We start from the raw sequence: 23,223 nt of genomic DNA on the forward strand, positions 1-23,223 counted from the left end.
ACAGTAAAACAATTTACCACAACAGACCAGACATCATACTCATTGACAAACACAATAAAATCACATACATTATAGACATAGCCATTCCAAACACTCACAATGTACAAAACACATGCACTGAAAAAAATTAGCAAGTACACAGAACTTGCCCAAGAAATAAGGCATCTATGGAGGATGGATAGGGTGCTTACTGTACCTGTTGTTCTCTCCTGTACAGATGTGATATCACACACACTACACAAAAACCCAGGAACATTACAATTGAGTAGAAATACATACATCACACTACAGAAGGCCACTATATTGAATACATGTCATATTGTTAGGAAATTCCTGAATACAGACACTGACACACTTATTTAATTTTAGTTTTGTTTTGGTTGCTATGCCTTGACTCTGGTCCGGAATAGTACGCAGCCACCAGTTTAAACTGAGTATTACCCACTAAACCCAACATAATAATAATTAGTTTTGTTTTGGTTGCTATGCCTTGACTCTGGTCCGGCATAGTACACAGCCACCAGTTTAAACTGAGTATCCCACTAAACCCAACATAATAATAATAAATCCATAGGAAGGCTGACTCTTCTTCATAAAAAAGGGAGGATGAGATTTACTATATCTTACAGATACAGTAAATCTTGATTATAAATGCATACACTAAGATTTTTTTCTAAAATACAAAACATCACAATTACATAAAGCTATTACTTTTGCAGGCAAAAACAGTATGCCATTAAACTTACACAACACTGACCTGTATCTAACACAGTACACGAAATATACATACATCATCAGACAATGCTGGACTCAAAAGGAGCTACATGGTAGACATCCCAATGTTCTCAGCCAGGATTATATTGACAGAACTGTGTCCAATTGCTGGCTGATTCATGGGTGCCCGTTTGGGGAGACAGATTGGTTTGTGACTGTCATACAAGAGATGATCCTAAATATAAAAAAAACTTTAGAAAGTACATTTCAACAGAAAGAAAATGGAAAATGCCACACCATGCAAAAAACTATACAACATATTACACTGTAAGCTTATTACACAAATAAACTACTTACATCAACTTAATCAAATATCAAATTTAATACATAGGGAGATTGTAAACAAACACATACCTAGCAACTATACTACAAATACAACCACAGATGGTCTCAGAAATTGTGTTGCTATTATTACTATGACTAAATCATAATCACAGACAAAACAATTCTTCACATTTATTGACAAAATAAAATCACATATATTATAGACAAAGCTAAACCAATCAGTCACAACATACAAAATGCACCCCCTCAAAAATTAGCAAATACTAGTACACAGAATTTTTCCATAAAATAAAGTATCTGTAGAGAATGGATGAGTTACTTATTGTAAGGTGACCAATCGTGCTCCTTTTGTAAGTTCTGTCCTCCCTTGAAAAGTGTCCTCCTTTTTGATATTTGAAGACTAATCTGTAAATCTCCATATTCGATCAATGCCGAACCGATCTGTTGCATGTGATTGATATGATGTGTTTGTATTTAACATGACGATTCATCAAGGCTCTGTACAGTTTGACGAGATGCAATTATGAGACGCATGCTCTTTGCACGGGAGACCTAGAGAGAGAGAGAGAGCGTGCAAATGACTTTGTTTACTTCTTATCAAAACATGACATGGCACCTATGCATGCAGTAGAGATTATTATAGTGTATTATTGTTGCAATGAATAAAATGTTTTTTATTTACGATAATTTTTCCTTCAATTTATTAAGTGTCCTCCTTTTCATTGTAAAAAAGTTTGTCACATTACTTATTGTGTCTTTAGATTTTTCTTGCACAGACATCACATTACATACACTACACAAAGTCTGGAAACATTAGACCTTTACAACAGTACATACATCATATTACATAGAGCAGATATAGTAAACACATGTCACATAATTAGGAAAGTTAAACATATATGCATACAGGAACAGCACATAACCCCAATAACAGTTTTTATGTAGCCATGCATTAATCTTCAGAAGTATAGGATTGCCACTGATTTCAGATGTTCCTATGGTTAAAATAATAACTGAAGGGAGATTGCTTTGAACAGAGAGGGATGGATAATAGTTGTCAAGACAACAGATTGATGCTGTGATCTTGGCCTGGCATAGCAATTAATACCAGTATTAACAGAGTAGGATATATTCCACCAACATCATAATAACAATAAATCTCTGAGTTATATACTTTTTATTGTTTTAATGTGTCCTTTTAATGTCAGTCAATAAAATCAGAATTTCCACAAATTATAGTGTTACTAATCAAATGTTATAGCCAGATCCAACTGTATCATTTGATTATAAATTGTAATTATAATCAATGTAAAAAATATTAATAGTTTTAGCTACTTATCCTGTTTAATATTATCAACCAGTTATTACAATCACTACAGGCAAGTCCAAAAAATGGTTACAATAGGTGGATTCTAATGTGTGCATACATACGGTATTCAAATATGCATGCTCTCTTTCCTTCATATGACATAAATAAGCATTAGAAATGTTTTTGTTACCTATTAAAAATACAGCATAACTATCTATACAAGAAAAAATGAAATTTATCAAATTTTTGTACTGAGGCAAATAAGTGGAAGTATATGAATTCTAATAATAGTAATAGACTGATATGGGAGTAACGGCAACTATTTCTTTAACTGTTGCTGTTGTCAGTGTTATTAATTCAGTGATTAATTAATAAAATCCATTTACTGGAAATTACAATTGTAATAAAGAAAACATTTCATAATGATTTAATTAAGAGTTTTACAAATTAACTACTGATATTATCAATTTTAAATTAATTAAAAATAAAATGTATTCTCCAATAAACACAAATTTAATCACAGTGTGACTGCATGAAACAAGATATATAGTCATTAATGATAATAATAATATAATAGTCACAATATTGAATACATGTCATATTGTTAGGAAATTCCTGAATACAGACACTGACACACTTATTTAATTTTAGTTTTGTTTTGGTTGCTATGCCTTGACTCTGGTNAAAGAAATTGAAAAAAATTATTAATATTATATAATATATATTTGCTTAAAAATTGAAATTATTATTACACTATAAATAAATTATGAATATTTATATATTAATTGTAGATCTACTATTGTATATAATTAGTCTTTTCAATTAAAAAAAATTTAATAAAACTTAAATTAATATAATAGATTAATAAATTAACTCTTTTTTATTGCTTCATTTTGAAGGAATCTGTTAATATTAAAAAAGTTATAATCTCCATAAATATAATGCATGAATTGGAAAATGCATTATTAAAAATTAAAACATAAGAAAATTTTATATAAAATATCAATAAAAAACTGATAAAAATACATTAATTAAATCTATAATATTCAATTAATTTAGTTTATATATGTTTATTATTACTTTGCATTATATTTAAGTGATTATTATACAATAAAAATTAATAAACATTAAAACAATATTAAAATACACGCACACACATACGTACACATTTGTACACACATTTACACTACAAAATTATTAATGTATGTATTGTATACATTTATGCATATTGTTATAGTATAAAAAGTTGTAAACCAAATGACAGACCTTCTCTCCCCATCCTAATGTGGAGAAGCCCCTCCAAAGGCTGCAGTTAAAAAAAAGTAAAAAAAAACCCTCTGATTTGTGAATAAAAATTGTAAAATTCTGAAAAAATTTTCCAAATAATGTTAATAAAAAATTTTTGCAAAAAATATCAAAATCAAAATTTCAAGCATTTGGATTCATAATGAAAAAACAAGCTCATGCTTATGTATGGAATGGTGTCGTGCAATTACAATTTTATATTCATTGGTTATTTCACATTGTTCAAAAATACAGACAGTTATGTCATGCCCCAAATATTTTCCATACTAGCAGCTTATTACAATATTTCTTCATGCGAACAGCAAAAGCAATTTTGAAAAAATATCATGCTGGTCAGTAAAAAACATCAAGAAAAATTATGGGTGAAATTTTTTGATCATCATCATAGTTCTGTTTTACAAAGTTTACATGCAGCCTATAGCATATTTTAAAGGGGAGGAAGGACAAGCATCTGCAGCTGAAGACAAAAATACACGCTGCAAAACATCAAAAAATATGTGGATAATTACTCTATCTTCTCTCTGAAGTTGGAACTCCGCTTCCAGCCGTGTCTACTGGACTGAATTAGAGGGAAAAAAACCATGTTTTGTCAGAAATCAAAAAATATAAAAATTTGATAATTACATGTAAGAACTTTCTAGTAACAAGAGCATATCAAGAATAAAAATCTCATATAAAGCCAGTTTATTTTCATCAAAAAATGTTTTGAAATAATCCTAATTTTTCATTAAATATTACAATTATAATTCATCTTTAAACAAAGCAGAAGATCAAACAATAAAAAGAGGGGAAGAGCATTGCTAAATATGCAAACTAGACCAAATTTTAAAATATAAATATTACATTCTTTTACAGCCTTTGAAAAAGCAAAATATTAAATTTTTTTATTAAAAAAATTGTACTTAAAAAATTTTTTTCTATATCGTTTGATTTCAAATTTGGGGTCATTCCTTCCCCCTATGATCTTCCACTGTGTGCTTATAATTTCAAAATAATCACAAAATTCAAAACCTGAAAAAATATTTGTTCTATCATTCAACAAATATGAATATACAGGATGGTCCAAAAGAATCTTTAAAATGTAAATTCAAAAAATGTTTATATATACTGTATATATTAAATAAATAAATGGTGCCAAATTCAAAAATAATTTTTCTGATACCATGATTCATACCTATTTTTTGAAATTCAACCATAAAAATATTAGCAGTTCAAATTATAGAGGAAAAATTGAAATCATAAAGCTGAAGGATGAAGAAGAAAAAAAAAATACACTTTTTGATTTAAAAATAAGATCCATTCCTAAATATTGTTGTTCATAATGTGTTAAACATCACTAATGTCTACTCTTTTCCTGTGTGGACTAGAGTCAGACTGAGCTGGAACAGTCTGTGACAGATGAAAGAGATAGTAGGAGACATGTGGGAGTTGACACATGAATCTTATCTTTTTCAGGTTTTTTTTTTTACATTTTAAAACTATTTTTGTAATATCTTTATCATAAATAATTTTATTGTTTTATGTTTTTTTTTACAAATTTATTACTGTAATCCACATGTCAACTTCCATGTCTCCTTCCATCTCTTTCAATTGACATGTACCCTTCCAGCTCAGTCTGATTTGTGTCTACTCTTTCATTCTATGGACTATAGTGAGCTTATAAAAAAGTTATAAATTTGTCTTAAGAGAATTCTTATAGAACTGTGCATATTGTTTGTTTCAATTATTATTTTTCATATTATCACTTTTTTATTGCAAATTTATTTATATTAACTGTATGCAATGTGACAGAACCAGTTATGATTTGAAATTTCTATTCAAATTTTTGTAATATGATTCTTTATCTTATTCCATTTTGGAACTCCTTTGAATTGTAATCTGAAGATGACTTGATAAATTAATTGAAAACACTTGTTTAACATACAATTATTCATTGTTTAAGGTATTTATTTCTGTTTGTGATAAATACTTCTAAAAAACTAAAAACAGTATAATTCTATATTTTGTTGTTTTAATTTTGCTAACTATTTTTATTACTGAATTATACTAATTTGCTTTTACTGAGTAAGCTTTTACTGATTAATATAGTTTTATTATCTAATTCACAGTCCACATTTTACACATAAATAGATTGTAAAGTTTTTCCTTTTTTTTCATCAAAAATCTCAATGTAACAGTTGAAGGACCTGTTGAACCTATTCACTATGCTGTTCGTTAAAGCAAATGCTTGTAAATCAAACATTTAAAAATCAAGAAGTGCTTGCATTTGCAAAACAACTATATTTTCAATTGATTAATAAAACTATCATGAAATAATTATTTTTATCTTATTCAGGAAGTACAATGCAATTATGGCTAGAAATTATGTAATTATAATTTATAATTGTTGTTATAAATAATATATGGCATAATTCAAGTAACAGAATACAATTTTTGTGCTTTCTGAATTATGGTAAAATGAATCATTTTACCATAATTCTATGATAATAATAAGGAATTATGGTAAAATGAATCATTTTACCATAATTCCTTATTATTATCATAATAACGCATAATAACTAGATCTTTTAAAATAATATTCCAATTTGTAATGTTTCTCAATGTAACCTGATAAATCTCTTTAGAAGTTTTTAGAACTTTCTTTAGAACTTACAAATTCTAAATTTTTAATAAAGTGTCTACTAACTTTATCAAATAAAAGTGCATATTGTGAAAGGGGTGATTAATCAGTGATAATTCCTTGGGTGCATATACTTTTGGAATCAAACTGATCCAAGATTACTGTAATCATTCAAATCGTGTATACAAACTATAACAATCTGTTCAATCTCTATCTCCATATACAAATGCCATCTAGGATCGACTGGATCATGATCAAATTAATCTGAGCAGTGGATAGGAATGTTCAAATTGGATAAAAAAGATTAAAGATGGCAACCTCCATGGTTAAAGTCAGGCTTGTTGACATAGTTGACAGCAAAGAATTATGTTTAACTGTTAACAATGAGAAAATAGGAAGCATATATCGAAATACACTTGAGAAGAAGATAAAACCCTAGACAAGATGGAAGAAATAACAGATGCAATAGGAGAAGCAATTCAGCAGACCCTACCAGAAGAGGAAAAAATTAACAAGAAATGGATCACACAAGAAACCCTAAAGCTTGTCCAAGAAAAAAGGGCTCTTAGACTTAGAAGAGACATTTCTGAAAAGTTGGAAAAACAGTATAAGATAAAATGCAATGAAGTGAAAAAAGCAGTTAGGATGGATAAAGCAAAATGGCTAAAGGATCAGTGTAGAAAGAGAAAAATATTAGGGAGAATTTAAGACCATAATATAAGTATAATGTATAATATAATAGAAGTATATAAGATGATCAAAAATGTCAACCAGAAATGGAAACCAAAGCAAATGGCAATCAAAAATGAGAAGGGAGAGGTTTTAGTGGACAGGATGGAAGTCCTACAGAGATGGACAAATTATTGCTCTGAACTATAGAAGGAAATGTTAGATACAGATGTATTATAAAATCTAGTAGATGATTAAGGAAGTTATTGTTATCAAGTGTTGAAAATGAAAATGATATTATGAGGGAGTAAGTTGAAAGGGCAGTGAAATGGTTAAAAGACAATAAGAGTCCTGGACATGACAAAATCACAGGAGAAATGATTAAGCATGGAGGAGAAAGCTTAATTGATGAGATACAATGAGGTATAGAAACAAGGAAAGATACCTAAAGAATGGGCAAAATCAGTATTGGTGACAATACATAAGAAAGGCAGCATGTTAGAGTGCAAGAATTATAGAACGATTGGCCTAACTAGCAACATAGGAAAAATTCTGATGATTATCTTAATAGAGAGACTAACGGGTTGTTGTTAAATTCAGCGCTGCGAACAGCGCTTCTAAGCGATGCCGCTGAGAGCGTTGTTAAACTCGTTTTCTTGAAGCGCTGCGCGCAGCGAACTTCTCAGCAATTTCACTGGTTTGAGGTTAAATCTGCAGCGATCGAACGAGGTGCTTTTTGCGCTTAAACAAAATGGCAGCCACCACGATGGAATTCGTCGAATTTGTTTACGAGAACTTAAAAATTGAACTAAAAGTTGATTCTTCAATTAAACGTCGTTTAGAAAATGGTAAGTTATTGTTTTTCATAACGCTTTATTAATTACACGAAATAAACTCGAAATTCACACAAAAAATTATATATTAAAGTTTGTGTAAAAGACTGTACAGGCATACTTTTTACATAATTGGTTTGATAAATTACATTATACAAATAATAATCACTTTCTACGCAATATTAGTATCTTAAAAGTAATTCCAACGTGATATTATTAAGAATTGCTGTAAACTAGGCTATATCATAAGCAAATTGCTATGAATGGTATAAATAAAGGCTTACATATCCTTTAATTTATAGGACTTTATACACGTGTATTTTCCAAAAAAGAAAAAAAAATGCATTTTGGATTTATAGTCTCTCATCAGTTGGAACATAATATTCAAATGTATACAATAACCAATTTATTACCCCTTGTGATAAAGGTTACCTTGAACAGTTACAGTTAAAATTACAATTAAATTGTATAAATTAGTTTTATTATGAATTGGAGGGTATGATAAGCATTTATAGCATTAATAATAGTAAAACTAGTTTAAAATAATTAAAAAGGACAAGTCATTTGTTTAGTTCCTATCAAACAACAAAAGTTCATGTTCTTTTATGGTTTTCAGATCATGATTTCATTCCTCGGTTTTTTGAAGAACTGATATATGAGAGGGGAATGAGAGAACAGATTGGTTTACCAGAAGATGTTGATATTAATTCAATAAGACTGGCCAGCAAATCACACGAGGAGGGAGAATCAGGTATGTATATGTTTATATACATCAGTATATACATGTATATACTAATACACTATAAATAATAGTTGTTCTTTCATATTGTTGCAGGAGACTTCTCTTGGACTGATTCCTCCACGCGGTTGTTGATAACAACACGATTAAATATGGACGATGAATTCAGAAAACCCATAAGAAAAACAAAATTATGGGATTCAATATCAAAAAAGATGGAAAATCATGGTTACACTATTTCTCCCAGTGACTGTGATAAGAAATGGAGAAATCTGAAGACGACATATAAAAGAAATAGAGATAAGGCAAAACAACACACTGGGGAATCTGCCATTACCTGGCCATACTTCAAGTTACTGGACCAGGAACTTGGATCTAGAGTGGACATCAATCCTCCAGAAGAAAGTATCATTTCTTCTGAACCATGCGTGGAGCAGATCCCATCTCCCAGTGAACTTTCAAGCAGTTCGTCAGGATTGCCTGCCCACTCTGAATGTGATGTGGCAGCAGTACATCCCCCTTCAATAAATTCTTTTCGGAATCACACAAATTTAAAAAGAAAAAGAAAAGAAAATCCACCAGAGTGGTTTCAAGCTTGGGCCAGTAAGCAAGAACAAGAAAAGAAAGAGGATCGTGAGAGAGAAGATCAGCGCTGGCAGGAATTTAAAGAGATCGAAGAAAAGCGTTTGAAACAAGAGAAAGAATGTGAAGAGAAGAGAGTAAACATGATGAGTTCTCTTCTAAATGTATTGCAAAAAATTGCAGAAAAATAAAATAACAATATGTGAATTCATTGCATCTGATTTGTTTTATTTACAATAATTTTTACATTTGATATTTTTAATCTTTGCTCAATTTTTACATTTCCCCCAATTATTTAACTTTAGTATAATTCAATGAATTGTATAAGTGAGAATAACATTTATTAAACAATTTCATATAACTAATGAGAAAATGATAAAATTGTACATAAAATTTTAAATTTATATGATTTTACACATATATTTTAATAAAGTTTCTGATAATAAAGGCTAATAAATACATTTCTAACACACCGGTTTCATACATGCTGGGTTGATCAGCCAGTTTCAAATATATTATTGTATTAAAAACAAATTTCGTCTAGTCTCCTCGTCATTGTATCCTTACACTAGATTATCACTTTCTTGTGAATTGTCTCCTATACTACTATTTTGTAGTCTCATGACACCATAAAGATAATCAGCAATAGCATCCCTCTTATTATTTGCTGCATTAGTTGAATGTTGGCTTGGGTGAGGCTGGAAAGGAGTGAAATGTTTATCCTCATCTGGACTAACATCACTTTGTAGAATACAAAGATTATGTAAAACACAAGCAGTAAGAATAATTTTAGTTAAGTATTGCTTGTTTCTTACGAACAAAAATTTCAGTCGACGAAAGCGTCCAAACAGATCACCATATGCTTGTTCTATTACTATGCGAGATGAACTTAGTCTTTTATTAAAATATTTCTGTTTGGAATTCAGATGTCCATTGTCCTTGTAAGGAACCATCAAATATGTCTCTAGTGGGTATGCTGAGTCACCAAGTAAATGGCAGTTCTCTGGGAGTGGGAGAGTTTTATTTGATAACCCAATCCCTACATCACTGTTTCGCCACACCCTTGCATCATGTGCAGATCCCGGCCAGCCAGCATAAACTGCAGTAAACATTTTGTCACTTCTGCAGATCCCTTGAAGTATGACTGCAGTGCACTGCTTCCTGCTGTAATATTCTTGCTTTTCATGATGACAAACTGTTACTTGTATTAATGTCCCATCAACACATCCAAAGACATTTGGAAAGCTGTTTCTGCCCCTTAATGATGAAAAGTTTTTTACCACTTCTTGGGCATCCTTATCAACTGGCCATTTAATGAAAATTTCTTTTAAATTACAAACACCTTTACAAAATACTATGAACAACCTATGAGCATGTCCTTTATCTAGTCCAAAACGGTCACCTACGCCTCTAAAGGATTCCTGATTTCCTAAAATCCATAAGGACAATAGGACAACCTTTTCTTTTTTTACCTCTATAATGGATGACCGTCCAATTTTCTTCGTTTCTTTTAAATTCAGAATCTGGCAAAGGTATTCGACGCTTTCATGCTGAAGTCTGAAGTGGCCTTTAAAATCCAGATTACTGTATCGAGGAATAATTTCCTCATAATAGTTTTGTATCTTGGCTTTTTTCCGCGGTTGCACCACAACAGAACTTGCCATTCCAGCAATTACTTCGTCGTCATGTTTACGCTTCCTAAATAAGACATTGTATCGCAAAAATGAATTCTTTTTAAAATTTTTCGAATTAAATAATTCGCTAAACATTCCAACAATTGCACTGAGAGCTGCCATTTTGGAACTGCAGCGCTGCCCCGTGTGTGTTGTTAAAAGACATTCAGCAGCGATCGCAGCGCTGAATTTAACAACAACCCGTAAGTAGTTTGATGGAAGAACACTTAGCAGATGAGCAGGCAGGTTTCAGGAAACACAGAAATACAATACAGCAGATACTAACATTATGGCTATTAGTTGAAAAGACAAGAAGAAAGCAGAAAAACATCTATTCTTGCTTTGTGGACTTTCAGAAGGCATTTGACAGCATAGACCAAAAAGCCACCTTGGCAGTGCTAAAATCTTATGGAATGGATCATAAACTAATAAACCTATTATATTAATGATAATGCAAAAGCAACAGTGAGATTGTGTGAGGAGCTAGGAAACTGGTTCAAACCAAAAAGAGGAACCAGACAGGGAGATCCTATATCCCCAACTATCTTCATAAGTCTCTTAGAAAGTGTTATGGATAAGATGACACAAGAGATGCAGGGAAGTCAGTTCACGGTGTAAAATTCAATAACCCGAGATTTACAGATGATATAGTTATCATTGAAGAAAGTGAAGATCAACTAGAGAAAACATTACATCTGCTTAATGAAAAAGGAAAAAGATATGGACTGATTATCAATAGCAAAAAACTAAGACAATGATATCTGGTAACAAGAAACATCCTAGTAGATGGAAGGAAAGAAATTGAAAATGTAGAGAGCTTTACATATTTAGGAAGCAAACTAACCTATAAATTGGATTGCAAAAAAGAAATAGCGATTAGAATAGCCAAGGCAAAAACAAATTTGAAATCAATGGACAAAATCTGGAAAAGTAAAGCAATTAGTTTTCAGACAAAATTAAAAGTATTGAACACCTCATCTTCTCCTGCATGCTGTAGGCCTGTGAGACATGGGTAATAACAAAAGACATGGAAAGAAAAATATTAGCATTTGATTTATTATTTATTTAGCGTATGGCTTATACATGACACAAACAAAGCGTAACAAAATGGAGTAATACAAAACCAGAAGTGAAATAAAAGAATAAGAAGCAGTAAGACTATATGCAATTAAACTATTGTAAAACTGTACAAATATGTGACTGCACATGTACACAAGGATATAAAGAGCGTTCAGAGTTGTAGATCTAACTCGCTTATCCACTTTACGGCCTCTGAGGTGACATTAGTATGTCACTCCAGTCTCCCGGGTAAGCCCGCAGTCTACATTCGCGTGCAATGTGCTCAACAGTCTGATGTGGAGCACCACAGTCACACTCCGGGCTTGGAACCTTCTTCCATTTGAACAAAGAGTCCCTACACCTGCCATGGCCTGTCCTGACACGGTTTAATGCGGTCCATGTTTTGTGAGGTAAGTCGAAACCCTGGACTTTTCCTCTACGACAGAACAGACCATGCAAGTGGGACTCCATTCCTGTTTCCCAGCAGATTAGCATTTGAAAGACACTGTTACAGAAAGATCTTACAAATAGGATGGATGCAGAAAGTCATGATTCTTTTTCATATAATAATAGATTCTTTTTCATATATATCGTACAAAAAATTATACAACGAAAACTTCAACTGTTTAGATACATCACAAGAATGAATGAAAACAGAAAAATTAAGACTCTAGTCTATGGTATTATGTACAAAAGAGGCAGACCATATAGAGAATGGATTGATGACCTGAAGAAGTGGTGTGGAGCAAATGTACAGGAATTGAGAAAATTGGCAATGGATAGAGAGAAATGGAAGAAAATAGTGGAAAAGGCATCAGACACCAATGGACAATAAGCCCAGGGTTGATAATGAAGATGATGATAACAATGGAAAGTATTTGAAACTTATAAATGGTAAGTAAAAACGTCATTATTAAAATATCTGATAAACTGAGATGAAAAAAGTAAGTATTAAGAGACAATTTTGCGAGATTGTACAGCAAGAATGCATGGCATGCACTTTCCATTTTTGGCATTTTCTGAGCAATTTTATTTACAGAGTAAATATGATTCAATCTTGCTTGTGTGAGAGCCCTGATTTGACAAAAAAATTTAGTCAAAAATTTTTTGAAAAAGAAAAATCAGAGAGAATGATTAAAACTTTTCCTGCAGACTTGTTTTCTTATTTGAGGTGACACATCAAATGTGTTACCCAGAACTGAAACTTGAAATTCAACAACTGGACTGTTGTATGATAATTCTTAATGAAGTCATGGGAAAAACCCATGAGAGATCACCAAATACAAAAAGGAGGTAGTTTGCAATCATTGAGAGTTCATTTTAGACTGGTGTTCATGCCCGATTCTGTGTGGATATTGTTCTAGCCATCGCCGATCTTCCCCCTTCTCAAGACATCCAAGACTTCTGAACTGACCTGGTGGATCCGCAGTTCACTGATTCTGAGACTCTGACAAAGGACCAACTTCTACTACTAAGGTATTTACCAATGCATAACCAATTGTGACTCTCTCTCTGACAGGAATCTGCAATATTAATGATGAAGGATAATTTCCTATAACTGTTATTCAGAATTAATGCTAGCTAAGCATCTTAACCCACTACTGTATCTCTTTGCTATATAAATAAACAGGTATTGTAAAATGTTTAAATTCATAGTAGTGTACACTTCTTCCAGTCATGTTCAGGCCATCTCCATCCCAAATCGGAGCACCTACAAATGCAACTGATCATGTGTATCAAGGTTTCTGTGTCTGTCCTTAAAGACACAGTGGTGTCAGTCCTGACGAACTGTTCATCGCAAACACGCTGTCAACCCTTCACCACAGGACCCTATGCTTCGGTCCTGTGGTGCCAAAGCATAGAGGATGCTCCAGCATTGTCACACTTGTATACTTTCTGCTAACTAATACACATGACAGAAGCAATCTGTATCATGTGACAAAGATTGATCTGATCTTGCAGATTGATCCATCTGAAACAAAAACTATATGCACTCCTGGAGCAAAGATAAAAGTGAACTGATTATTTAAACTTTAAAAAATGAAATGAAATTTAAAATGTTATTAAATTTTGTAGGAAACTATAATAAAGGATAAATACATTTTGCAAAATATCAGAAAAAACTGAAAAACATTATCAATAAAAGTAACTTTTAAAATTAACAAGGATTTAATATATATTGAATTTGTTTATATGCAATATATATAAACAAACATTATTTTACACAATATCTCATTTTTATAATTTTTTTCATATTTAATATTTGTAATAGTTATAAGAAGTTCCTTCTTATTAGGATAACCAGATATAGACTTTTTAAGAGTACAGTATTATACTTTTTTTATGAATCCATATATTCTATAATCTCTTTTCTTCAGTAAAATCACAAATTATACTCTTTTCATTTAAAAATTATTTCTTAAAAAAATCACTCAATCACCAAATACATGGAAAAATCACCAGATCTGGTGATAAATTATGAGTCTTTGCAACACTGATCTAGTTTCTGATCTTGAGGGATGAGATTAATAGGATAAAGCCATGCAACTCATGTTTGATCTGCCAAGGAGAGGGTGTCTCCTGGAAAAACTTTCTATGGGAAACCAGCCCCTATTTAGCTGCTAGACACATGAAAAAACCAGATGACACCATGTGGCCAGCCTGTTGGCAAGACACAAACCAATGACCAACTACCAGTGTTCAATGCTTTTATCCACTGGTGGGCTGTTTCTCATTGTTTATAGTTGTGTTATTTGCATATTTCAATTTATTTTTTTTAGAATTAAAGCAATATTACAGGGAAAGTGCCAATATAGCTTTCTGTGTGGTATGCATAACTAATTTAAATCTTCATCCCTGCTTTAAGATTTCCAGGGTAGATGTTATCAAGTAAATAAATAAAATACTTTCTTACTGGAATTATACTATAAATAAAAATCAAAACCTTTAAACAATCCAGCAAATCATTTTTTAATATCTTAAAAACACTTTCAAATGCTTTAAGTGATCATCCTCAGTTACCATTTTGAATCGAACGAAGAATTCAAAATTACGTAAAACAAAATTCAAAAAGTGGTTACATAAATATATGTTAACATTTACCAAGTTTAAATAATTGCAAAAANTATTACTGTAATCCACATGTCAACTTCCATGTCTCCTTCCATCTCTTTCAATTGACATGTACCCTTCCAGCTCAGTCTGATTTGTGTCTACTCTTTCATTCTATGGACTATAGTGAGCTTATAAAAAAGTTATAAATTTGTCTTAAGAGAATTCTTATAGAACTGTGCATATTGTTTGTTTCAATTATTATTTTTCATATTATCACTTTTTTATTGCAAATTTATTTATATTAACTGTATGCAATGTGACAGAACCAGTTATGATTTGAAATTTCTATTCAAATTTTTGTAATATGATTCTTTATCTTATTCCATTTTGGAACTCCTTTGAATTGTAATCTGAAGATGACTTGATAAATTAATTGAAAACACTTGTTTAACATACAATTATTCATTGTTTAAGGTATTTATTTCTGTTTGTGATAAATACTTCTAAAAAACTAAAAACAGTATAATTCTATATTTTGTTGTTTTAATTTTGCTAACTATTTTTATTACTGAATTATACTAATTTGCTTTTACTGAGTAAGCTTTTACTGATTAATATAGTTTTATTATCTAATTCACAGTCCACATTTTACACATAAATAGATTGTAAAGTTTTTCCTTTTTTTTCATCAAAAATCTCAATGTAACAGTTGAAGGACCTGTTGAACCTATTCACTATGCTGTTCGTTAAAGCAAATGCTTGTAAATCAAACATTTAAAAATCAAGAAGTGCTTGCATTTGCAAAACAACTATATTTTCAATTGATTAATAAAACTATCATGAAATAATTATTTTTATCTTATTCAGGAAGTACAATGCAATTATGGCTAGAAATTATGTAATTATAATTTATAATTGTTGTTATAAATAATATATGGCATAATTCAAGTAACAGAATACAATTTTTGTGCTTTCTGAATTATGGTAAAATGAATCATTTTACCATAATTCTATGATAATAATAAGGAATTATGGTAAAATGAATCATTTTACCATAATTCCTTATTATTATCATAATAACGCATAATAACTAGATCTTTTAAAATAATATTCCAATTTGTAATGTTTCTCAATGTAACCTGATAAATCTCTTTAGAAGTTTTTAGAACTTTCTTTAGAACTTACAAATTCTAAATTTTTAATAAAGTGTCTACTAACTTTATCAAATAAAAGTGCATATTGTGAAAGGGGTGATTAATCAGTGATAATTCCTTGGGTGCATATACTTTTGGAATCAAACTGATCCAAGATTACTGTAATCATTCAAATCGTGTATACAAACTATAACAATCTGTTCAATCTCTATCTCCATATACAAATGCCATCTAGGATCGACTGGATCATGATCAAATTAATCTGAGCAGTGGATAGGAATGTTCAAATTGGATAAAAAAGATTAAAGATGGCAACCTCCATGGTTAAAGTCAGGCTTGTTGACATAGTTGACAGCAAAGAATTATGTTTAACTGTTAACAATGAGAAAATAGGAAGCATATATCGAAATACACTTGAGAAGAAGATAAAACCCTAGACAAGATGGAAGAAATAACAGATGCAATAGGAGAAGCAATTCAGCAGACCCTACCAGAAGAGGAAAAAATTAACAAGAAATGGATCACACAAGAAACCCTAAAGCTTGTCCAAGAAAAAAGGGCTCTTAGACTTAGAAGAGACATTTCTGAAAAGTTGGAAAAACAGTATAAGATAAAATGCAATGAAGTGAAAAAAGCAGTTAGGATGGATAAAGCAAAATGGCTAAAGGATCAGTGTAGAAAGAGAAAAATATTAGGGAGAATTTAAGACCATAATATAAGTATAATGTATAATATAATAGAAGTATATAAGATGATCAAAAATGTCAACCAGAAATGGAAACCAAAGCAAATGGCAATCAAAAATGAGAAGGGAGAGGTTTTAGTGGACAGGATGGAAGTCCTACAGAGATGGACAAATTATTGCTCTGAACTATAGAAGGAAATGTTAGATACAGATGTATTATAAAATCTAGTAGATGATTAAGGAAGTTATTGTTATCAAGTGTTGAAAATGAAAATGATATTATGAGGGAGTAAGTTGAAAGGGCAGTGAAATGGTTAAAAGACAATAAGAGTCCTGGACATGACAAAATCACAGGAGAAATGATTAAGCATGGAGGAGAAAGCTTAATTGATGAGATACAATGAGGTATAGAAACAAGGAAAGATACCTAAAGAATGGGCAAAATCAGTATTGGTGACAATACATAAGAAAGGCAGCATGTTAGAGTGCAAGAATTATAGAACGATTGGCCTAACTAGCAACATAGGAAAAATTCTGATGATTATCTTAATAGAGAGACTAACGGGTTGTTGTTAAATTCAGCGCTGCGAACAGCGCTTCTAAGCGATGCCGCTGAGAGCGTTGTTAAACTCGTTTTCTTGAAGCGCTGCGCGCAGCGAACTTCTCAGCAATTTCACTGGTTTGAGGTTAAATCTGCAGCGATCGAACGAGGTGCTTTTTGCGCTTAAACAAAATGGCAGCCACCACGATGGAATTCGTCGAATTTGTTTACGAGAACTTAAAAATTGAACTAAAAGTTGATTCTTCAATTAAACGTCGTTTAGAAAATGGTAAGTTATTGTTTTTCATAACGCTTTATTAATTACACGAAATAAACTCGAAATTCACACAAAAAATTATATATTAAAGTTTGTGTAAAAGACTGTACAGGCATACTTTTTACATAATTGGTTTGATAAATTACATTATACAAATAATAATCACTTTCTACGCAATATTAGTATCTTAAAAGTAATTCCAACGTGATATTATTAAGAATTGCTGTAAACTAGGCTATATCATAAGCAAATTGCAATGAATGGTATAAATAAAGGCTTGCATATCCTTTAATTTATAGGACTTTATACACGTGTATTTTCCAAAAAAGAAAAAAAAATGCATTTTGGATTTATAGTCTCTCATCAGTTGGAACATAATATTCAAATGTATACAATAACCAATTTATTACCCCTTGTGATAAAGGTTACGTTGAACAGTTACAGTTAAAATTACAATTAAATTCTTTAAATTAGTTTTATTATGAATTGGAGGGTATGATAAGCATTTATAGCATTAATAATAGTAAAACTAGTTTAAAGTAATTAAAAAGGACAAGTCATTTGTTTAGTTCCTATCAAACAACAAAAGTTCATGTTCTTTTATGGTTTTCAGATCATGATTTCATTCCTCGGTTTTTTGAAGAACTGATATATGAGAGGGGAATGAGAGAACAGATTGGTTTACCAGAAGATGTTGATATTAATTCAATAAGACTGGCCAGCAAATCACACGAGGAGGGAGAATCAGGTATGTATATGTTTATATACAAGTACATCAGTATATACATGTATATACTAATACACTATAAATAATAGTTGTTCTGTTGCAGGAGACTTCTCTTGGACTGATTCCTCCACGCGGTTGTTGATAACAACAAGATTAAATATGGACGATGAATTCAGAAAACCCATAAGAAAAACAAAATTATGGGATTCAATATCAAAAAAGATGGAAAATCATGGTTACACTATTTCTCCCAGTGACTGTGATAAGAAATGGAGAAATCTGAAGACGACATATAAAAGAAATAGAGATAAGGCAAAACAACACACTGGGGAATCTGCCATTACCTGGCCATACTTCAAGTTACTGGACCAGGAACTTGGATCTAGAGTGGACATCAATCCTCCAGAAGAAAGTATCATTTCTTCTGAACCATGCGTGGAGCAGATCCCATCTCCCAGTGAACTTTCAAGCAGTTAGTCAGGATTGCCTGCCCACTCTGAATGTGATGTGGCAGCAGTACATCCCCCTTCAATAAATTCTTTTCGGAATCACACAAATTTAAAAAGAAAAAGAAAAGAAGATCCACCAGAGTGGTTTCAAGCTTGGGCCAGTAAGCAAGAACAAGAGAAGAAAGAGGATCGTGAGAGAGAAGATCAGCGCTGGCAGGAGTTTAAAGAGATCGAAGAAAAGCGTTTGAAACAAGAGAAAGAATGTGAAGAGAAGAGAGTGAACATGATTAGTTCTCTTCTAAATGTATTGCAAAAAATTGCAGAAAAATAAAATTGTTTTATTTACAATAATTTTTACATTTGATATTTTTAATCTTTGCTCAATTTTTACATTTCCCCCAATTATTTAACTTTAGTATAATTCAATGAATTGTATTAGTGAGAATAACATTTATTAAACAATTTCATATAACTAATGAGAAAATGATAAAATTGTACATAAAATTTTAAATTTATATGATTTTACACATATATTTTAATAAAGTTTCTGATAATAAAGGCTAATAAATACATTTCTAACACACCGGTTTAATACATGCTGGGTTGATCAGCCAGTTTCAAATATATTATTGTATTAAAAACAAATNATATATTGATTATTGCCATTTGTGACATGCTATGACGAGCAAAAATTTAAAAAAAACTAATAGGTAGGTTTAAAATTAATAAATACAAATGTATTCTGGCAGTGAATGAGTTAATTATGCTTTCTATTTGCAAAACTCCTCAACCTTAACAAAAAATAAGAAAAAAAGTGAATTTTTAAGAAATTTGCGGGATTTCCCGGGATAAGAAAAATTTCCCGGGTTAAAAAAACAACCGGAATCCCGGGATCCCGTTTCAGAAACCCTAGTGTTGGCACAACCCACGGTCAACTTGAATGCTTCATAGCAGCTGACTGATGCAGGAACCATACAGTAAAAAGCTAGGGATGCCTATTTGCTAATTGTGTTACTTAGGATCCTCTGTGCTTAAGAATGGTTTGTCCACAACTAGCTAATTGGCAGCATTGCAACTATCATCACTGCCTCAGCCAATCCTACTAAAAGGAACTGCAAGTGCCTTGACCAACCACAAAGTGTTTACTTTTCCTGTCTCTAGCTAGTGGCCAAGAATAAGGTAGCAGTACTAGTATGTAGTGGAAAAAAATGGCAAAAGCATGGATACAGATATGTTTGGAAATGAAGCTATAAACTTTCAAAAATATTGATAGTGGAATGAAACAACAAATTGCAAAAGTATGGCATTGTAAACTGAGTGCAGTGTATAGTAAGTGGAAATTTAAATTCTTCTCAGAAGCATCTAAAAACACCTAATTGTGATGTCAACAATGCAGTATTCCATTGGTTTACTGAAATGTGGGCACAGAATGTATTTAAACTAATCTTCACTTTCTTAATTTTCTCGGTTCTTAAATTTCAAGACCTCACTACAATAACCCTGGTATAACAATACTATTTTCCTGGTCCCCAAAATATCATTGTAGTGAGGTTCAACTATATATTCACGTATAGGTTTGACATGGAACCTTGTGTGGAACCTTGGTTAATTAGGGCTCAGATAATCAGTATTCTTCTGTATATATGTATTAAGGTTTGACTGTTTGTCATAAAAAAAAGTTTTTTAAAAATGTTTTTGTTTATAAATACAGGCTTACTGTAAAGATTTAGATAATTTCTCAGAAGTATTTTAAATGTTACTATAAAAACTGGAAAAGAGGCAAAATCTCTGAAATTTTAGAGGCTTTTACAGATTTTTAATACAACTGTAACATGTTACCTGGTACACATTAATGTGGTAAACTGCACTCTTCTGAACTTGGCACTATCAATAGTGATAATACCAATATTGATTCATATCCTTGATATATTCCCATAGAAGTCACTGGGTGTCAGATTTGGTAAATACAAGGTCAATGTAAAAATGCTGATCTGTCTCTATCCAATGCTGTAACAGCTGGAAGTTCAGGTTCAGAGTACATTTTCTAATGGAAACATTTACACAGTGCCACCCATTAAAAAACAAAATCAACCTTATCTGTGGTTGAACAGAAATGCACTTGGCAAAATAAACGATGTATACCAAACCAACACATAGCCCATTCTACATTCCTGTGCAGTCCAATGATCCATTTTGTTATAAATTAGCAGCTTTTCGTGCCTTAGTCAGAAGGGCTTTTCTATATTGCGATAACATTATGGACAGAAATAAAGAAATGAAAAGGATTATGCAGATAGCAGAAACTTTGGGTTACAGGAGAAACATAATCGCTGGCATTATTAGAAAATTTGAGATAGGCGATACAAGGGCCTAGTAAATACACAAAATGTACATTCAACAAAAATGTAAGAACCGTCACGAAGGAGATTGCGGACAGTAAAGGATCAATGTTGATCTTAAAACGAGCTCCGAATCCGTACAAGATTCTAAGAAATGATAAAGGGGATATTAAGAAGGAAGATAAAGCGGGAGTTTATAGGATCCCATATGAGAACCAGCAGTTAGGAATAGAAAAGGAGTACATAGGGGTTACAATGAGAAATCTAGGAGTAAGGGTCAGAGAGCATAATTATGATATTAGAAAAAGATCTAACGCAACTGTTCTGGCCCAGATGGCTCAGGCCCAAGGATCTGTAGTTAGATGGGAGGATGTGGAAATCATCAGACAAGTGCACTCCTCAACTTTAGCAAAAACTGCAGAAAAAATGGAAATATATAGGGGCAAGCTAGATGAAAAATGCATAAACGCCAGAGATGCGGAGGGCCTACCCTCAGCATGGAAGTACGCCGTCAAAAAACTTACAAGTAGCTCTTGAATTGCACCATATCCTCAATTGTGTTATGGGAACCTTAATGATTTTTATTGGTTAACGGATAGTGGCTTATAATAATATTTAATAGTTGTATGTTATTTATTTTTACATTTATGTAATTTTACGCTTTAATTTTTATTTTAATTAGTTGCAACGTTGTCGGTATTTATCTCTTTGAATTTGAATTTGGTGTTCTATTTTTTGTTATTCCAAATTCGAATGTTTCAACCTGAGGATGATCTATGGAGTAGATCGAAAACGTTAGTTTTTAATAAGCTCCCTTGGCAACGAATAAGGTGTTTGTTACTTGCTTATCTGTGGTATTCATCAATCTGGCTGATCTAAAAATGTGACTTGATATAGAAGTTGCTTCTATTGATAATGTACGGCCATGTTCAAAACAGTATGAAAAAAGCAGACTTCTTCATTCATGTGTACCACGTGACAAATGGCAAGTCAAGTCATATTGAAAATCTGGAAAATCCTGTAAAAATTCTATTATTATTATTTGTAGGCAATGTCTCCTTTCTGCACAGTTTTTATGAATGTATGTACTGTAATGTATTGTTTAGATAATTTCTCAGAAATATTTTTGAGATAGAATGTTAGTGAAGCATCTTCTATGTGACTTGCAAAATTATGTTGTTCTGAAAATTTGATCTATCAATTTTGATTGAACTTTGCAATTAACTGAGATGAAGAATCCAAAAAGTAATAAAAAATGGAGGTCCAGTCCATCGCTTTGTTTTCAAGATATAGTAGGGTCAAAGTGATAATGTCCATGCTCCCAGATGTGATTCAGTGTGCCTAACAGAATTTAGGAAGAAAAAAAAACAACATTGTATGCACCTAATGGATAGTAGGCATGAAAAACAAACAAAACACAAGAACAAAGCAATTGGCATTGATTGTTTTGTTCTTGGACTGCCTCCTCTGTGAAGACAAGTACTGTACAAGGATCACCAGTCTGTGAAAAGCAAGTGTAAATATTGCCCCTTTCTTTCTGGCTTTGCCTCAATTCTATTGTGATATAACAAAGTTGCACACTCTTCTAGTAATATTTTATATTATTATTATATGTTTGCTATATATGAATAAATATATTTATTAACTAGGAGGCATGCTTTGTGCTTGCTTACTCTAAGTTTTACTCGCCTGTTCAAAAATTTTGTAAAGATTCATCAATTCTCAGTGCCACTGTTTTTTTTTCTTTTGATAGGAAAATGCAATGATGGTATTATATTTATATATATAAAGATATTTATATACATTGTATTTATTACTTTTCATTTTAATATCAACAACTGATAAAATATTTTTTGGATATACAGTAGAACCTCGAAAACTCGGCCTAATGTGGACCGAAGGGTGGCCGAGTTTGTGAAAATGTCGAGTTATCGGGAATGGGGTTAAAAAAAATAAGTACGAGTGTTTCCTCAGAAAATACTGTACTGTACTTGTATGCATTGTTTACTTGAGAATATAACAGAGAATAAACTGCCCAAATACCCTTAAACAAAGGAAAAGTACGTCCTTTATGAAGGCATAGAGCCTTTACTACATGAAAATGAAAATTAATGAATACACTGTGTACAGTAATTTACCTGATAAGACA

At 31.6% G+C, this 23,223-nt stretch overlaps 4 protein-coding genes across 7 annotated transcripts in view; 2 read left to right on the plus strand and 2 right to left on the minus strand.

Annotated features, from left to right (window-relative positions):
* LOC111619676 (coiled-coil domain-containing protein AGAP005037-like) overlaps positions 1–23,223 on the minus strand; it is a 341,137-nt gene that overhangs the window by 50,806 nt on the left and 267,108 nt on the right. For 3 of the 4 annotated variants that reach the window (XM_023361441.1, XM_023361440.1, XM_023361443.1), the window contains 2 exons: positions 4,183–4,232; positions 3,635–3,674 (listed from right to left, as the gene is read on the minus strand). The exons of the other annotated variant lie outside the window; for it this stretch is intronic. In XM_023361441.1, coding sequence (XP_023217209.1) covers positions 3,635–3,674; positions 4,183–4,232 — 90 coding nt within the window. The remainder of the gene's footprint in view (positions 1–3,634; positions 3,675–4,182; positions 4,233–23,223) is intronic. 4 annotated transcript variants of the gene reach the window in all.
* On the plus strand, positions 7,698–9,342 carry LOC111619678 (trihelix transcription factor GTL1-like). The gene is made up of 3 exons (XM_023361446.1): positions 7,698–7,810; positions 8,412–8,546; positions 8,631–9,342. The coding sequence occupies exons 1-3, from the start codon at positions 7,714–7,716 to the stop codon at positions 9,305–9,307; spliced, it is 909 nt and encodes a 302-aa protein (XP_023217214.1). The 5' UTR covers positions 7,698–7,713; the 3' UTR covers positions 9,308–9,342.
* On the minus strand, positions 9,657–10,927 carry LOC111619677 (protein ALP1-like). Its single transcript, XM_023361444.1, has one exon. It carries the CDS (start codon positions 10,910–10,912, stop codon positions 9,680–9,682), a length of 1,233 nt encoding a protein of 410 aa, XP_023217212.1. The 5' UTR covers positions 10,913–10,927; the 3' UTR covers positions 9,657–9,679.
* LOC111619680 (trihelix transcription factor GTL1-like) lies at positions 17,459–19,342 on the plus strand. Its single transcript, XM_023361448.1, has 3 exons — positions 17,459–17,571; positions 18,173–18,307; positions 18,390–19,342. Exons 1-3 carry the CDS (start codon positions 17,475–17,477, stop codon positions 18,761–18,763), a joined length of 606 nt encoding a protein of 201 aa, XP_023217216.1. The 5' UTR covers positions 17,459–17,474; the 3' UTR covers positions 18,764–19,342.

Source organism: Centruroides sculpturatus, unplaced genomic scaffold, assembly GCF_000671375.1.
Source record: "Centruroides sculpturatus isolate CEXI.00-Female unplaced genomic scaffold, Cexi_2.0 scaffold165, whole genome shotgun sequence".
Lineage (NCBI taxonomy): Eukaryota > Metazoa > Arthropoda > Arachnida > Scorpiones > Buthidae > Centruroides > Centruroides sculpturatus.

Excerpts from the sequence above, each read along its gene's own strand:
- LOC111619678 (XM_023361446.1), top strand. The coding sequence starts at position 7,714 with ATGGCAGCCACCACGATGGAATTCGTCGAATTTGTTTACGAGAACTTA. Across the intron at positions 7,811-8,411 it reads TAAACGTCGTTTAGAAAATG|ATCATGATTTCATTCCTCGG; the intron begins GTAAGTTATTGT and ends TATGGTTTTCAG. Across the intron at positions 8,547-8,630 it reads ACACGAGGAGGGAGAATCAG|GAGACTTCTCTTGGACTGAT; the intron begins GTATGTATATGT and ends ATATTGTTGCAG.
- LOC111619677 (XM_023361444.1), bottom strand. The coding sequence starts at position 10,912 with ATGGCAGCTCTCAGTGCAATTGTTGGAATGTTTAGCGAATTATTTAAT.
- LOC111619680 (XM_023361448.1), top strand. The coding sequence starts at position 17,475 with ATGGCAGCCACCACGATGGAATTCGTCGAATTTGTTTACGAGAACTTA. Across the intron at positions 17,572-18,172 it reads TAAACGTCGTTTAGAAAATG|ATCATGATTTCATTCCTCGG; the intron begins GTAAGTTATTGT and ends TATGGTTTTCAG. Across the intron at positions 18,308-18,389 it reads ACACGAGGAGGGAGAATCAG|GAGACTTCTCTTGGACTGAT; the intron begins GTATGTATATGT and ends GTTCTGTTGCAG.